Consider the following 18803-nt stretch of genomic DNA (forward strand, 5'->3'; position numbering starts at 1 on the left):
ACGTCAAACGAGATAAACAATTAGAACCTGAAACTTTGAGATACAATAATATAAGTAAAACGAACTCGTTGCCACTGGAATTAATCAAAACGGACGTTCAGAACTCCGGTTTTGTTAAATTTAAGATTGAAGCGAGCTGGTACTGACCAGAATCCGAACAGCGAGTCGAAAGTTGGGTTTTTGGTCAGTAGCCTTAAAATTTCGTTACAAGAATAAAAATCTTCTGGACCGAATATTGAATCTGAACAGAAGTATGAGAAAACGTAAAGTCAAACTTGTTGACTGTTTCGCCCTTTAACGAGTTTTAAACGAACTGACCAGTCAACACCGTTCAAGCACCGAAATTTATTGAAGGTTATTGACTAGGGAATATGTATGAACTATTTATTAGTTTACAACTTACCCGTAAAGTAAAAGAATCAAGAGAAACGAAGAGTCAAAGGTCCACAAGTAAGCAAAGTCAACCGTTTATGTGCGTATCTTCAACAATATTGCAAAAACCGAAGAGTTTAAGGAGGGATAGAGGTGGATGACGGCTGAAGGCGATAATTAGGGTTTAAGGAAGTTTAATTTGATTAATAATAAAGATCTAAAAATGTTCCCGGTCGGGTTAAACGTAAGCAAATACGGGTTTGAAAAATCCGAGATGTTATAGTCTCCCCTACTTTAGGGAATTTCGTCCCGAAATTAAGGAAAACCAAAATATCATCGTTTTGAAAATAATTAAAATTTTAAGAAAAATATCATAACATAGAACTTCTAATAAACAAAGCAACGCTCCAAATGACAATCCGATAAGGGCACTTATATATAGGATGTACCAGCGGCGTATCCATCATTCCTTATCATCTTAACACTAATACCATTACTCAAACTACTTTCGGTTCTATGCTATGACACACAATTGTACGTATTATGATTTCCATACGAGTACTCGGATAATTATGTTCACGACCATGATAACTCTTATCGTCGGATGGTCCGTATAATCCGTTCCATCATTTGGATTATAAAACATTGAAAACCATCATTTGAAAGAAAGCAAATATTTTGATAATTTCAAATATAAATTCAAAAGATAACTAATAAATGTTCGAGTTGGATTGATAAAACCGTGAAATTTCTAAAACATCATTATGTATTGCTTTCAAACTAATGTTATGTTCGTAAGAATTACGTCGCCTATTTGGCCCTTGTGGTGGAGAAGGATAAAGATAAGAAGAAGATTCAAGATATTCCGATCGTGCGTGATTTTCCCGACGTCTTTCCCGATGACGTTGTTGGACTTCCTCCTATTCGTCAAGTTGAGTTTCGTATTGACCTCGTATCTGGAGGGAATCCCGTTGCTAAAGCACCATATCGTCTTGCACCGTCCGAAATGCAAGAGCTTTAGAGCCATTTACAAGAACTCTCCGATAAGGGTTTCATTCGCCCGAGTTCTTCTCCTTGGGGTGCACCTGTTTTGTTTGTGAAGAAGAAGGATGGATCGTTTCGTATATGCATTGACTACTGCGAACTTAACAAGCTTACCGTCAAGAACCGTTACCCGCTCCCTCGATGATCTTTTCGATCAACTTCAAGGAGCCGCATGCTTCTCGAAGATCGATCTTCGTTCGGGTTATCATAAACTTCATATTAATGAAGATGACATCCCCAAGACTGCATTCCGTACTCGATATGAGCATTACGAATTTCGTGTTATGCCTTTTGGGCTAACCAACGCACCCACGGTTTTCATGGACCTCATGAACCGTGTGTGTAAACCCTACTTGGATAAGTTCATAATTGTTTTCATCGATGATATTTTGATCTACTCCAAATCCGAAAACGATCACAAAGAGCTTCTACATGCTATCCTTGACCTCTTACGGAAGGAACAATTTTATGCCAAGTTTTCGAAGTGTGAGTTTTGGCTTAAAGAAGTTCAATTTTTGGTTCATATCGTTAACGACAAAGGGATTCATGTCGATCCCGCAAAGATTGAAGCCGTCAAGAATTGGAAGACACCGACTTCACCCACCGAAGTTCGTTCTTTCCTTGGTTTGGTGGGATATTACCGTCATTTCATCCGCAATTTCTCGAAGATTGCGTTGCCCCTCATCGCTTTAACACATAAGGGTAAACCTTACGAGTGGGGGTTAAAGCAAGAAGAGGCGTTTCTAACTCTTAAAGACATGCTTTGCAATGCTCCTATTCTTGCTCTTCCTAAGGGTAATGATGATTTCGTTGTATTCTGTGATGCTTCTAACCAAGGTCTCGGTTGTGTTCTCATGCAACGAGGAAAGGTTATCTTGTATGCTTCGAGACAACTCAAGGTTCACGAAAAGAATTATACGACACATGATCTCGAGCTTGGTGTTGTTGTATTCGCCTTGAAGATTTGGAGACACTATCTCTATGGTACTAAATGCGTAGTATTTACCGATCATAAGAGTCTCCAACACATTTTTTATCAAAAGGAACTCAATATGAGACAATGCCGTTGGGCCGATTTGCTTAGAGACTATGATTGCGAGATTCTCTACCATCTCGGTAAAGCGAATGTTGTGGCTGACGCCCTTAGCCGTAAGAAACAAGTCAAATCCGTGCTGCTTACTTGTGTTCTTATTCAAAATGATCCCGAAGAGCGTGTCCTTAACGCGTAACACGAATCCATCACCAAAGGCAATATGTATGACGAGATGTCGTGTGGTGCGGAATCTCAATTGGAAACCAAGCCCAATGGTTTGCTATATTTTCTTAATCGCTTGTGGATTCCCGATCGTGATGACCTTCGCACATTCATTATGGACGAAGCTCATAAGTCACGATATTCGTACATCCTGGTGCTGATAAAATGTATGTTGATCTTTGTTCCATCTTTTGGTGGCCCGGAATTAAGAAAGGCATTGCTCTTTATGTTGCGAAATGTCTCACTTGTTCGAAAGTCAAAGCCGAGCATCATCGACCTTATGGTTTGCTCAAGCAACTTCCCGTTCCCGTTTGGAAGTGGGAAGATATTTTTATGGACTTTATCATTAACCTACCCTCTACCGGAAAGCAACATGATAGTATTTGGGTAATCATCAATCGCTTGACGAAATCTGCTCATTTCATTCCCATCAAGGAAACGTATTCTGTTGATCAATTGGCGCATATTTACGTTGAAAGAATCGTTTGTCATCATGGAACTCCGTTAACCATTATCTCCGATAGAGATGGTCGTTTTACTTCTCATTTTTGTAAGTCTCTCCAATCAGCTTTGGGAACTCATTTGGATCTTAGTACCGCTTATCATCCGCAATCTGATCGTCAATCTGAGCGTACGATTCAAACTCTAGAAGACATGCTTCACTCATGTGCCCTCGATTTTGGGGGCAATGAGGATATTCATCTACCACTCATTGAGTTTTCGTATAACAATAGTTTCCACTCTAGTATTAGTATGGCACCTTTCAAAGGGCTTTATGGCCACAAATGTCGATCTCCTATTTGTTGGAATGAATTTGGAGAATCTCAAGTTACTGGTCCTGAGTTAGTTCAAGAAACGACCGATCGTATTGCTCAAATCCGCCAAAATTTACTCGCTGCTCGTAGTCGTCAAAAGAGTTATGCATATAAGTGTAGGAAACCTCTTGAGTTTAATGTTGGTGATCGTGTTCTACTTAAAGTATCTCCTTGGAAAGGTGTGGTGACATTTGGAAAGAAAGGGAAGTTGTCTCCTCATTTTGTTTGTCCTTTTGAAATCATTGAGTGTATTTGTCCTGTTGCTTATAGACTTCAACTTCCATCCGAACTCTCGAATGTTCATCCGGTATTTCATATTTCGAATTTGAAGAAGTGTCTTGCTGAGGGTAATTTTCAAATACCTCTCGATGAAGTTCGTATTGATGAGACCATGCATTTCGTTAAGACCTGTTGAGATCATGGACCATAAAGATAAAGTTACTAATCGTAGTGCATGCCGTTAGTTAAGGTGAGTTGGGAATCGAAGCAAGGAGCTGAGTTTACTTCGGAACGTGATGATCAAATGAAGAAGAAATATCCTCATCTGTTCACTACAGCTATTCTCTAATTTCAGGACGAAATTCCTAAAAGTAGGGATACTGTAACATTTCAGGTTTTACCGTATTCGTTTGTTTTTGTTTTATCGTTGTACGAGAATGATTCAGATCTTTCTTATTAATGAAATTACGCGTTTATTACTGAAATAAGTATTTTTACATTATTTTATAATTCCTTAAATTTCATTTGTGCCAAATAAACCTTATAAACCCTTAAAATTGCTTAATATGGCTTAAAATGTATTTTTGGAACTACAGGGACTAAAAGAATCAAAAGTTGAAAGTCTGGAGACACCCAACCTTCGCGCGACGCGAAGGATGGTGCCCTGAACCTTCGCGCAGCGCAAAGCTGTTCCAGATCAGATTTTTTCGTATTAGATCTTCATTTAATGCTAAATCTTTCCTAAATCAACCCTAAATCACGAAAATTAAGCCACAAGTTATTGTATTTAGTGTGTATGGTGTCTAGGTTCATAATCAGTAAATTGGTCAATATATTGATGATTTTATGACTCGATTTTGTTCTTAATTGTGTGATTTGGTTACCAAAATCGACTCGTTTCTTGTCCAACAAGTTGGTTTAACATCTATATAAACACATTATAATTCCAAACACTAATGGTTACTGCACCAAAGTGTTTCCAGCTGTCACCTATTTCATACTCATTTTTGCTCGTTTAAGTGAAGATTTGTAGCTGCAATTTGACTTTGACCTTCGTTTAACCTTTGACCTTGATTTCTCGTTCACTCAAGCATTTTACGGGTAAGTTGTTAACTGATCAAATGTTCATTAATACTCGCTTGTCGGTAACCCTTAATCAATTTCTGAGATTGAGGGATATTGACTGGTCAATTTGAGTCAAACCCGTTTAAGGGAAAAATAGTCAATAACTTTGACTTTACATTTTCTCAAATTTCTGATCGGATTCAACGTTCGGTCCAGAAGACTTTTCTTCTCGTAATGAAATTTTAAGGCTTCTGACCAAGACCTGACTTCCGACTCGCTGTTTGGATTCTGGTCAGACTCGACTCGTTTAAATATTAAAATTAACATAACTTGAGTTTTACTGATTCGTTTGGATTGATTCCAGCGGCATTAAGTTCCTTTTCACTCATAGATTCTATTATTAAAGTTTCAGGTTCTGTTGATTTTCATTGTTTGACGCGTTAACGGACGAAGTCTTTATTTATTTTTAATTATTATTATACTCGCTTATTAATTAAGGTGAGTTTATGTCATTTTCTACTTTACTTCTTTTCAAACGTTTTTGGGATATAGTATTTCGTATTATATATATCTTAACATTGGCAAACGTGATATTGTGTGTGATTTACCGAACATATTTGCTATTTGATTACGTGTTACTTTACGCATTCGGAGAGGTCCAACATATTCTCATTATAGTATGATCATACGACCGTCATGTTTAACCGGCGCCCTATTCGCTTGGCAATGGTCTGTTGACACTTATTTGCTCATGGTTTGGTTATATTTACCGCTTTATTTACGTTTTGCTATATTTCATATTATTATATATCATTGAAAACTGGTGACATGCTCACTCAACATTATTGTTGACAAATCTATTGTATTTTATACACATATGCAGGTTATCATTTGAATTGAAGACTCAAAGTATTGGATTGTTTGTTGAGACCATAAGCTTTATCAAGAACAATTTAATTTGAGTTTATTTTTGGATTGTTTCTATATTTGTTATGGATTATATTTGCTATTTATGGATATTGTGTTTTGAATTTAAATAAATTAATTATTAGATATTGATATAATTACTGTATGATAGTTACCTCGAGCTATGAGCATACATGCTCACGCCCGGCATTTCCGCCTTAGGTTGTGGTGTGACACCATTGTAGCTTGGGAACCCAAATTAAATAACGAAGCATATCAAATGAGTTGGCCTCCAATGAGCTTTCCATATTAATTTCAATGGCCCAACTAAATAACGCAACAGAATTTGTGAATTGGGCCTCCCATGAGCGTTCCATGGCAGTTTAAATGGCCCAATTAAAATAACAAGTTACAAAGCAATTGAGTTGGTCAGCCCATGAGCGTTATATGGCATTTTAACTGACTCAAATAAATATCGAATTAACGGATCCAAATATGAACAGTTTGAGTATCTCGTGAACCACCACGGGTGATACGTTCCAACTAAAAATCAAATAAAAAACGAGTTGAGAAATGGATAGTTGGAGTGCCCATGGATTGACATAGATTTTTCACCCAACTAAACATTTAAAACAATAATAATAAGATATTGGAAAATTTTCCGAATTTAGCCACGAACCACCGTGAATTCGGTTTTTTATAAAAGGAATGTTACTGATCGGTCATGTTGACCACTTAAAGTTCCGGTCGTATGACATTTGTTCCACTTTGACCTATAAGATCGAGTATTGTGGTCAGGTTATCCTCCAGGTAAGGAATAGCGTCTTACCTTGGGTTCTCGGAACTATTTTGCCAAGGCCCGACTCACAGTTCTCTCCCCCTTCCGGTTACTACAAGAACAAGTCATACTACCATGCTTTAAGGTACTGGAGTAAAAACAAAACAAGAGAATTCTTAAGGAATTTCCCCAATATAAAATCAATCTACTCAATTTATTAAATAAAGGAATTTAAAATATTTTGAGAGTGAGGCATAGCCTCGGAATTTTTGAGTGTGCACAACATTTAAATAATAAAAGAAAAATAATCTAAGTAAGCTGTAAACACATAATAACAAGCACATAAGGCAATCAAGTAGGCACGTATAGGGTCCTAAGCATATTACTAGGACATTTCTATCCACCTATCTTATAACCTCGGTCTCTGATACAAATCTGTCACACCTCAACCTAAGGCGGAAATGCCGGGATGCGAACCGTGGTTCACAGCTTACAAGGTACTATCATACAATATAAAATATGACAATATTTATATTATTTATTTCAAATATGTGCACAAATTCCAAACATGACGATAATAATCCAAAACAAAATAAAATATAACTATTCTTTATTTTTAATGTCTAAAGTCTCTCTATGTGTTCTTCACCTTAGCCTCAAATCAACTGACAACCTGCATATGCGTACAAAATAGACAGAGATTTGTCCACAACACATGTTGAGTGGAGATAATTGTCAGTTTTCATGATACAATTATATATATATATGATAAATGCGCAAACAAAACAATGTGAGTAATAATCAATCAAACCATGAGCAAATAATGTGTCAGTTGACTGTTACTTTGCGAATTGGGCTTTGGCTACTATGACTAGCATATAAATGTGATTGTCGGTTGACCATCGCCATGCGAACGGGCTTTGGCTACTAAGACGGCGTATGATCATACTTATTCTAATATATTATGATGGACTTCTCCGAATGCGATAAAATAAACACTTATACAAATAGCAATTAACATTTAATTGAAATACACACAATATTTATGTTTGCGAGTTTGTGTATTTATATGATATAAAAATATGAATTAAATACGCATATTTGCTAATATTTGCTACTGTCGACATGGCTGTAGACAAAGAACTGTCCTCCAGCTCCGACAACAAAACCGAAACCAAAACAATCGATCCCAACTCTCCTTATTATATTCATGCCTCAGATTATCCAAGACAGATGCAGGTTAACGATGCTCTCAACGACAACAATTACAATGATTGGGTTCAAGAGATGACTAATTTCTTGTTTGCCAAGAGCAAGATGGTTTTGTTGATGATTCTATTCCAAAACCCGAGAAAACAGAAGATACCTATATGATGTGGATGCGGTGTGACGCGATGATAAAAGGATGGCTAACCACCGCCATGGATAAAGATATTTGAGGGAGCGTCAAATACGCCAGCACTGCTCGCGAAATTTGGTGTGATCTAAAAGAAAGGTTTGGCAAAGAAAGTGCGCCACTAGCATACGAGCTAAAGCAATCCCTCATCGATACAAGACAAGATGGGCTATCTGTTTCAGCTTACTACACGAAGATAAGAGGGTTCTGGGATGAGATACAATCGTCTTTACCAACACCAAGTTGCACGTGTGGAAACTGTTCGTGTGGATTGGGTAAAAGAATAAGTGATTTCAAAGATAGGGAACGATTATATGAGTTTCTTATGGGGTTGGATGCTGAATTTTCAGCCATAAGGACTCATGTCCTATCCATGAAACCCAACCTGACTTTGGGAGAGGCTTATCGGTTAGCCTCTGAAGACGAACAACAAAGGAACATAGCAACAATGAAGAGGCCGTTTAATGAACCAGCCGCTTTCCAAACTTTCTCATAGAACCAAAGAGATGGAACTATCTCTCAAATATTTAATATTGGCCAAAAGGAGTCAAAACGAAACGGTACAGGTGAGCCCGAGCGTTGTAGTCATTGCAGCAAAACCGGTCACAACAAAGACAGGTGCTTTGAAAGGATTGGTTATCCGGAATGGTGACCGGGGAAAGGAAAGCGTGAGAAAGGAAGGTCAAGGGCAGCATGTGTTGATGTTGAACCAACCATGGTTGGTGGTTTAACCGAAAGTCAGTACCAAAGCCTACTAAAGCAAGTAAACGAAACTTGTTTTGGTTAAAAATCAGGCTAAGGATCAATGAACCAAATTCGTATGTGAGGATTGGTGCAAAAATGAACAGAATAACCAAACTAACGATTATAGGTAATGAACACGAAGATTTATACGAGGAAAAGCCCTTGGTAACTAGTATCCCGCCGGCACAAAAACCTCGAGTAGTGAAAACTATCACTACCAATTATATTGAACTAAAAAAGATTACAAATGGTGGAACAATAGCTGATCGTGATTACAGGGTATTTTTGCTAAGAATTCTAAGTGTGCTTGAGTGTTGTGTATCGTGTTTTATCAGCTAAGGTTCAGTATATATACAAGTAAGTTATAACGGCTAGTAACTACTTATGCTATAATCCCGGCCACGTTTGTTTACTTCTTCAACTTGAATGTTTTTGAAGCGTGGACGAGAAGGGAAGACTGAGTAAAACACTTCGTCCGTAATAGTAGGAATTCTGGTGATCACGTGTTATACCTGCAAAAAATATATTAGAATATAACTGAAATTGACTATTGAGGATCCTTGAACCATAAAGGATCCTTAGTCCCGCTGATTGTTGCTAATGATACTTGATTTCTGAGGATCAAAGATCCTAGTCCCAACAATTACCCCCAAACATGATAGGTGTGAATGGGGTACAGCTGTTATGTTTATCTCAATGCATATTTGAATCGGACCGTTAGCGATAAAGTGACGTGACCATCGCCTGCAAACGTATCATTATCCCTAATAAGTAGGTTTTCAAGCCTTATAACTTCTTTTTTATCATATCCACCCCCTTATTCTGGCGATAACGATCCTCAGGTATTCTTCTTTCTTACTCTTTTCTTTCTTCTACTTTTCCTCATCCCTTCGTTACAATGCCCAAAAGGAATCAAAAAGCGTCTTTTAGTTCGAACCCTAAGGACATAGGTCCCGTTCTTCAAAGCCAGCATCTTCTCAAAGACCCGGTTTCGAAGATCTGTAATTCACCAATGAGGAAATCCAGAGAATCTCCAACTGCTTCCCCGAAGGAATAGTATTCAGAGCATATGATTCTCGATTAAAGAGAGACTACGTTTCTTCTGACTGGGTTTGCTTTCCTGCACTCGCATTTCTTCTTGTATTCTCCTATCGGTTTCCCGACTTGACCTCTAATTTCTTCTGCTTCACCAGCCTCAGCTATATCCAGGCGATGCTGATGATGTGGAGGACTTTGCATACACTCGAGAGGTTGATTACAGAACAGGATTTAGATTTCAATCTTCCAGCCCTTTCTCACCTCTACAGCCTCGTTACCCATGGTTCCAGCAGGTTTCACTTCAAAAGCAAACCTTTTCAGCCGCTACCAATCAACAAGACTACCCACAACGATCAAAGTTGGAGGAACCAGTTCTTTTTCGTTCTAAGAGACAGTATTCCAAAGGGGAATTTGTTACCAACTCGCTGGATCCTGAAGGGTAGGGTAGTGGATCCTGAGGATAAGGATCCTAGTATTTTTGATTGGCTAACTGTGGGTTTGTTGTTTCTTGTGCAGTGTCCAACTTCTCAGAACTCGCCACCGACCAGGAGGGTATTAAGAAGGCGAAGGTATTCCTGTCATTGGATCCTTTCGACAGGACATTCAAGGCTGCTGTTGAAAAAGTGAACGATTCAGACGAAAGGATCGCCAGTTCCTCAGAAACAATGTCAAGTAAGTTAGAATAAATTTATTGATTGCTGATAAAAATAAAGAAAAGCGTTGAATTATAGAAAACTTATCTTTTTTCGGACAGGTGCACAAAAATCATCATCCAAAACGTCCAAGAACTTGTTGGGACAATTCTAGTTGGAAGACGTTGACAGCCACATCTCTTCCCGTTCCTCTGAGAAAAGACCTGTGAAAGGTTCCAGCCTTGCTCCCCCAAAAATTATGACTACCGCTCTAAGGCCAACATTGTAACACCCCGACCGATGGCGGATTATACATCGGGGCGCTACGAATTGTTTCATTACTCGTGACACTATTTGGGTGTCAATATTTAATAAATACATTTCATTGCGCATGCGCAAACACACCATAAAGTAACATAAATCACATATCATAACTCATAATATTCAAATACATAAATTTGTCTTGTTATATTTTAAACTAGGTCCAAAGTAAAAGAAAACATCCTACGTGTCCTCGAGTTCCAAAAGCAGCTACAGCAAACCTGAACATGTGTTAAAATAAAACGTCAACACTTGTGTGTCGGTGAGAAATCAAGTTTAATAGATATAAATAGATAATAACAAAGCACTGCGCGCAACATGTGTATAACTGGTGTTCAACATAGTGGTGTAAACAGATTGTGATCAAGCCTAAATAGATCATAGCTCATAGTTCATAGCGTGCTCCAAATCGAGCAAAAACAAATAATCATTCGTGTATGTGCAAACAAACCAAGAAAATCGTAACAATAGGTCTCCCGTGTTCATCTAATGGATCCATGAAAACTTCGGAATAGGCCGATCAAAGCGGTTAATGATCAACACATACAAATATACAACACTAGTAAACGTCCATAACACATGGGTTTTGCGCACATAAATTCATAAACAAGTTTAAGACTCAAGTTGTACGAACACATGAACATCCCAAAACGTAAAAAATAAAAGGGGATTAGGTACGAGATTACTCACTTGTAAAAGGTGCGTTGAAAGATAATGCAAGAACCAACTTTTAAACAAGCGAAAGTTAACCTATAAATAAGAGGTTATTGGTTTAACGATTGGTTTTTATGTCTTGAATATATGTAAGTCACTTAAACAAATTATAAAAAAGGTTATATATTATTTATTTACCGAGATTTCTGGGCAGAAAAGAAGAGAAGACGGATTGCAAAGAGAGGAGTTGGAGGCGTCGCTGAGGATCTTCGGCAGAGAGTAAGGGAGAAAGATTTTGGGGAGTGTTTAAGTGTTTGAGTGTAGCGTTTAATTATCCAAGAAATTAGTTTTATTTATAGGAAAACCCTAGGGAACACATCCCTTGAAATGGGGAAAAAGATCTTATCAAATCAAAGCAAAAGATATCAAAAAGCAAGAGATATGGTGGCAGCTGCAGGGGATGGGGAAGGCTGACAGGTTACTGTTCATAGCATGGGAGGGGTCAGTCAAAGTACTGTTCAAGACATGGAAAAGAAGATTTTAAAAGATTATGCCAGTTACTTTTTCTGACAACCAAGAGGGTTGGTAAGCAAGCTGCGCCGAAAGCGACTTTTCGGACAGATGTCAGATCTGGCCTACTGTGCCCATACCTTGGCAGGTATAGCACAGAAGATAAGATATTTCAAAAGCATACAGGCTGGCTTAAACTGGAGAAGAGACTAAGTGTCTAGCGCGAGAAGGCTTGAGTGCGCGAGGGCGAAGGCAGACAGAACAATCCTTAGCGCGCCGCGGGAAGAACTACAATCCTTAGCGCGCCGCGGGAAGAACTACAATCCTTTGCGCGCCGCGGGAAGAACTACAATCCTTAGCGCGCCGCGGGAAGAACTACAATCCTTTGCGCGCCGCGGGAACAGTTCGCCTCGCGTATCGCAGGAACAGCTGGTCTTCACGCAGGCTTCCTTGTAAGGAGTCTGGCGCGTGGAGCTGCGCAGACATCCTTAGGCGGGAAGAACCAAAGGACAAGCAAAGAGTTAAGAGAAAAAGGGGTTCAAGGCTTAAGGGTTAAGCAGAGGGGCGGAACGGCGACAAGAGAGAAAAAGGGGCGGGACGGCGACAAGAGAGAAAAAAAAGGGGCGGGACAGCGGGAAGGAATTATTATTATCATTATTATTATTATATATATATTTGATAAATTTATAAAGATTATAATCAAATTTTAAATCTTAAAAATCGGATCCGAAAAAGGGTACCTGGGTCGGGTCGGATTTGGGCAGATGTCACAGTCTCCCCTACTTTAAGAAATTTCGTCCCGAAATTTATCTCGAAGTAGGATGCGCAGAGAAAAGGTGCGGGTATTTGATCTTCATTTGATCTTCCCTTTCCCAAGTGAACTCGGCTCCGCGCTTGGACTCCCAGCGAACTTTGACAATAGGGATGCGACTGCGCTTGGTTTGCTTCACCTCGCGATCCATAATCTCAACAGGCTTCTCAACGAAATGCATAGACTCATCAACTTGAACTTCATCAAGTGGTATGTGGAGGTTCTCGTCAGCTAAACATTTCTTGAGATTGGATACATGGAACGTTGGATGCACATTGCTGAGCGCGGGCGGCAGGTCCAGCTTGTAGGCAACCTTTCCCACTCTCGCAAGAATCTTGAACGGACCAACATAACGAGGTGCAAGCTTACCTTTCTTCCCAAAGCGGACAACACCCTTCCAGGGCGACACTTTGAGGAGAACAAGATCACCAACTAGAAATTCGAGAGGCTTCCGCCTGCGATCTGCGTAACTCTTCTGTCGGCTTCTGGCAGTCAGCAGATGATCACGGATCTTGGCGATTTTATCGGTTGTCTCTTGAACTAGTTCGGGTCCTGTGATTTGAACTTCACCCACTTCGTTCCAACAAATCGGTGAGCGGCATTTTCGACCGTAAAGTGCTTCAAATGGGGCCATACCGATGCTGGAATGATAGCTGTTATTATAAGAGAACTCGATCAGAGGTAGGTGTGAATCCCAATTACCTCCAAAATCAAGAACACAAGATCGAAGCATATCCTCAAGGGTTTGGATGGTTCGCTCAGACTGTCCGTCAGTCTGAGGATGATATGCAGTACTTATGTCCAAACGAGTTCCTAACGCAGATTGGAGAGATTTCCAAAAGCGAGATATAAAACGGCCATCGCGATCGGATATGATGCTCAAGGGAGTACCATGACGGCAGACAATTTCCTTGACATATAGATACGCAAGTTGTTCAACACGGTAGGTTTCACGAATGGGCAGAAAGTGGGCAGACTTGGTCAATCGATCCACTATTACCCAAATGCTATCATGTTTGCTTGCGGTCGAGGGTAACTTGGTGATAAAGTCCATTGCTATACTTTCCCATTTCCACGTAGGAATTTCTGGTTGTTCGAGCAAACCAGATGGGCGTTGATGTTCAGCTTTTACCTTAGAACAAGTTAGGCATTTAGCTACGAACACAGCAATATCCTTTTTCATACCGGGCCACCAATAAGTAAGGCGCAAATCTTTGTACATTTTGTCAGCGCCAGGATGAATGGAATATCGAGTTTTGTGCGCTTCACTCAGTATGTCAGCGCGAAGAATCTCATCATTGGGAATCCAGATGCGATTGAGATAACAGAGAGTTCCATTCAGGTTAGGGACTAGATGCGCTTCCGCACCACACGCTAACTCGGCGCGTAGGTTGCCTTTGCTGATCGATGCGCGCTGCGCGTCGCGAATGCGCGATTCAAGATTGCTTTGGATCGGCGCGAAGTGAAGCTGCGTGCGCGGCAAAATACAGTTGAGTTGACTGGGTTTGCGGCTGAGCGCATCGGCTACCACATTAGCCTTTCCAGGGTGATATCGGATCTCACAATCGTAATCGCTGATGAGTTCGCTCCATCGGCGTTGTCTCATGAATTTTGAGTTGCCTTGACGCGTAAGCGATAACCTTGCCTCGTTGCATAAGTACACAACCGAGACCTTGGTTGGAGGCATCACAATAAACGACAAGGTCGTCAGTACCCTCTGGTAACGCTAGAACAGGAGCTTCACACAACTTTTGCTTGAGCGTTTGAAAGGCTTCTTCTTGCTTCGAGCCCCAAATATACGGTTTGCCTTTGTGCGTTAATGCTGTTAAAGGCAAGGCGATTTTTGAGAAGTTCGAAATGAATCGCCGGTAGTAACCAGCTAAGCCCAAAAAGGAACGGATTTCGGTAGGAGTGGTCGGTGCAATTCAGTTCTTGATTGCTTCAATTTTGGATGGGTCGACATGAATACCCATCTTGTTTACAACATGACCAAGAAACTGTACTTCGTCAGACCAAAACTCACACTTGGAGAGTTTGGCATATAGTTGTTCGGTTCGAAGCTTTTGCAACACCAACAGAAGATGTTGTTCATGCTCGGCCTTGGTTTTGGAATATACCAGAACGTCATCAATAAACACGATCACGAATTGGTCCAAGAAAGGCCTACACACCCGGTTCATTAGATCCATGAAGACAGCGGGTGCGTTGGTTAAACCGAAGGGCATGACCAAGAATTCAAAATGACCGTAGCGGGTTCGAAAGGCAGTTTTGGGAATATCCTCTTCGCGGATACGCAACTGGTGATAGCCAGAACGGAGATCGATTTTGGAGAAACAAGAGGCACCTTGGAGTTGGACAAAGAGGTCGTCAATACGCGGTAAGGGGTACCGGTTCTTAATGGTGAGCTTGTTCAGCTCGCGGTAATCGATACACATGCGAAACGAACCGTCTTTCTTTTTAACGAACAAAACCGGAGCACCCCACGGCGAAGAGCTAGGGCGAATGAATCCTTTATCGGTCAACTCTTGAAGTTGACTTGCTAATTCTTGCATTTCAGCGGGTGCAAGTCGATAAGGAGATTTGGCTACGGGGGATGCACCAGGAACAAGATCAACACGAAACTCGACTTCCCGAGCGGGAGGTAAACCAGAAAGATCTTCGGGAAAGACTTCAGGAAAGTCACGCACGATGGGGATTTCATGAAGTTTCTTCTTTCCTTCATCGGGTTTGACCACATGAGCTAAGAACGCGACACATTTATTTCGTAAAAGTCTTCGGGCTTCAGTGCATGACATAAGTTTAAGACCGTTAGATGGTTTCTCGCCGTAGATATGAAGATCTTGACCATTTTCCCGAGGAATGCGAATCAATTTCTTGGCGCAGATTACTTCGGCGCGATTTTGCGAGAGCCAGTCCATACCAATAATAACATCAAAACTTCCAAGAGGCATGGGAATGAGGTCGATTAGATAATCGTGTTCATTAAGGTTAAGCGTGCAATCTTTGATCACGGAGTTTATTATAATTGTTTCACCGTTAGCCATTTCAACTGTAAAGTTTCCGTTTAAGTTTATTCGCGGTCGCGCAAGTTTTTGTTCAAATGCGCGAGAAATAAAACTTCTATCGGCGCCAGTATCAAAAAGTATAGATGCATATTGTCCGTTAAGTAAAAATGTACCATTAACCACGTCATTATTCGCTTGCGCTTGGTGCGCGGTTATATTAAAAGCTCGTCCGCGCGCCACTTGGTTTGAAATTTGGTTAACCGGATTAGCTTGCGTAATTTGTACTTGCAGTCTCGGGCACGCGTTCCGGAAATGACTGGGGTCACCGCAGTTATAGCACGACCTGGGTCGTGGATTAGGGTATGTTGATTGTGGGTTTTGCGGGTAGGTTGGTGGTGTTTGCGCGATTGGGTTGGCGGGAAGGACTCTACAGTACTCAGCAGTGTGACCAATACGGCCACATCGGTTGCATTGTCGACACGGGGCTTGAGTTGGATGATGAAGTTTACAGGTTGGGCAAAAGGGTTGGTTTCCTGTGTAAGGTTTCTTAGTTGACGGGGCAGGGAGTGCGGAATTGGCTAAGGCATAGTTATGGACTACAGGGGGTGTTGGGTAGGTTGACAGTGGGTTAGGAGCGTGAACTGGAGGTTGGTAGGCGGGATGCTGGACAATGAGCGGGTTGGTAAGCGCGTAGGCTTGATGATTGGGTTTGTGCCTGCGTTTGAGGTTGTTACGGTTTGAGGGTTCTGGCTTGGTTTCTGTTGGTTCTGGGACAGTCTTGGTGAGTTTGGTCTTCTCGGCTCCCCGCAGGAACAGGGTTCCTGCCCTGACATGGTTGTCGCTGAGCACAGCGGCCAGCTCGATGGCGTCATAGAGGGTTACTGGGTTCCTGGCCCAAACAGAATCTTGAATTTCCATGGGGAGACCCCCAAGAAACTTTTCGATGGCGCGGCGGGAAGGGGTAACTAGGTGCGGGACAAGCAAACTTAGTTCGTGAAAGCGCGTAGCGTACTCGCGCGCTTCGCCACTGTACTGTTTCAAGTTCCAAAATTCCTCCTCAAGGTGCTTTACTTCGTTGGGAGGGCAGAATTCTCGAGTCAAAAGATCCTTGAATTCCTCCCAGAGCATGCTAGAAGCAGCCTCTGCGCCACGCGCGTGAGCTACTCCGTTCCACCATGTAAGCGCCCTTGATTCCAGGACACTTGAGGCGTATAAGGTTCGTCGGTCTGGAGGGCAATGGGTATGGAGGAAGGTGTTCTCAATTTTCTCGAGCCATTGGAGTATTACGGTGGCTCCTTCAAGCCCTGTGAATTTCGGAGGGTTACCCGCATTAAAGAACTTAATATTGTATCCGGAGGGGTTGGTATTATTTTGATTTAAGGCTTGGGCTATTGCGGCGGCCATTTCCTGGGAACGATGCTGTATACGTCTGCGCGAGGCTTCTCTCCTCTGATGACGGCGAGCTGATAGCGGAGGCATTCTATAAAAGTTTTAGTTAATATCTTGGTATGGGAAATCGTTTTAGCGCAAAGTATATCATTGTAAAGCTTGTTTCGCGGAGTTAAATGCTATCAAATTTTGAAGTAAAATATGAATTTAAATGCAAACTTAATACAGGTAATGAATTCGAATTGAAAATCGACAATTCATGCATCACCATGACTTTTCAAATCTTCAATTTAAAATATACGAGTAAATGAGTATTGGAGATTGACAATTCATGTATCACCATGACTTTTCAAATCTTCAATTTAAAATATACGAGTAAATGAGTATTGGAGATTGACAATTCATGTATCACCATGACTTTTCAAATCTTCAATTTAAAATATACGAGTAAATGAGTATTGGAGATTGACAATTCATGTATCACCATGACTTTTCAAATCTTCAATTTTAGAACATAAAGTTAATGGGGATTGAAAATCAACTATTCATGTATCACCATGACTTTTCGGATTTTCAATGTTAAGTCCCAACCACAAACGAATATGTAAGTAAAGAAACGAATTGAAATTTAACAATAAAAATCGAAAGATCGCGGATAAAACATGAAATCATGTGCTGCGTATGCGCAAGCATATTTTATAAATATCGAGTAATTAACAATTAGCGCGCAATCATGAGATTTTTCTCATGCGCGAGAAGGGACTCTTAGGTATTCTAGGTCGTTACGTCTAACCACCTAATCCTAAAGTCACGGAGCTCTGATACCAATCTGTAACACCCCGACCGATGGCGGATTATACATCGGGGCGCTACGAATTGTTTCATTACTCGTGACACTATTTGGGTGTCAATATTTAATAAATACATTTCATTGCGCATGCGCAAACACACCATAAAGTAACATAAATCACATATCATAACTCATAATATTCAAATACATAAATTTGTCTTGTTATATTTTAAACTAGGTCCAAAGTAAAAGAAAACATCCTACGTGTCCTCGAGTTCCAAAAGCAGCTACAGCAAACCTGAACATGTGTTAAAATAAAACGTCAACACTTGCGTGTCGGTGAGAAATCAAGTTTAATAGATATAAATAGATAATAACAAAGCACTGCGCGCAACATGTGTATAACTAGTGTTCAACATAGTGGTGTAAACAGATTGTGATCAAACCTAAATAGATCATAGCTCATAGTTCATAGCGTGCTCCAAATCGAGCAAAAACAAATAATCATTCGTGTATGTGCAAACAAACCAAGAAAATCGTAACAATAGGTCTCACGTGTTCATTTAATGGATCCATGAAAACTTCGGAATAGGCTGATCAAAGCGGTTAATGATCAACACATACAAATATACAACACTAGTAAACGTCCATAACACATGGGTTTTGCGCACATAAATTCATAAACAAGTTTAAGACTCAAGTTGTACGAACACATGAACATCCCAAAACGTTAAAAATAAAAGGGGATTAGGTACGAGATTACTCACTTGTAAAAGGTGCGTTGAAAGATAATGCAAGAACCAACTTTTAAACAAGCGAAAGTTAACCTATAAATAAGAGGTTATTGGTTTAACGATTGGTTTTTATGTCTTGAATATATGTAAGTCACTTAAACAAATTATAAAAAAGGTTATATATTATTTATTTACCGAGATTTCTGGGCAGAAAAGAAGAGAAGACGGATTGCAAAGAGAGGAGTTGGAGGCGTCGCTGAGGATCTTCGGCAGAGAGTAAGGGAGAAAGATTTTGGGGAGTGTTTAAGTGTTTGAGTGTAGCGTT

The 18803-nt window shown here is 40.4% G+C and overlaps 1 protein-coding gene across 1 annotated transcript; it reads left to right on the top strand.

The window, feature by feature from the left end:
* The first annotated feature begins 7579 nt into the window (after nucleotides 1–7579).
* LOC143605019 (uncharacterized) lies at nucleotides 7580–8346 on the top strand. The gene is made up of 2 exons (XM_077081287.1): nucleotides 7580–7755; nucleotides 7914–8346. The coding sequence occupies exons 1-2, from the start codon at nucleotides 7580–7582 to the stop codon at nucleotides 8344–8346; spliced, it is 609 nt and encodes a 202-aa protein (XP_076937402.1).
* Nucleotides 8347–18803: the final 10457 nt, after the last annotated feature.

This window comes from Bidens hawaiensis, unplaced genomic scaffold (assembly GCF_021521415.1).
Source record: "Bidens hawaiensis isolate Kalapana, Puna unplaced genomic scaffold, B.hawaiensis_p1.1 tig00067638_1, whole genome shotgun sequence".
Taxonomy (NCBI): domain Eukaryota; kingdom Viridiplantae; phylum Streptophyta; class Magnoliopsida; order Asterales; family Asteraceae; genus Bidens; species Bidens hawaiensis.

Coding starts and splice junctions, on each gene's coding strand:
- LOC143605019 (XM_077081287.1), top strand. CDS start 7,580: ATGGCTGTAGACAAAGAACTGTCCTCCAGCTCCGACAACAAAACCGAA. Junction 7,756..7,913: donor CAAGAGATGACTAATTTCTT/GTTTGCCAAGAG, acceptor CAAATACGCCAG/CACTGCTCGCGAAATTTGGT.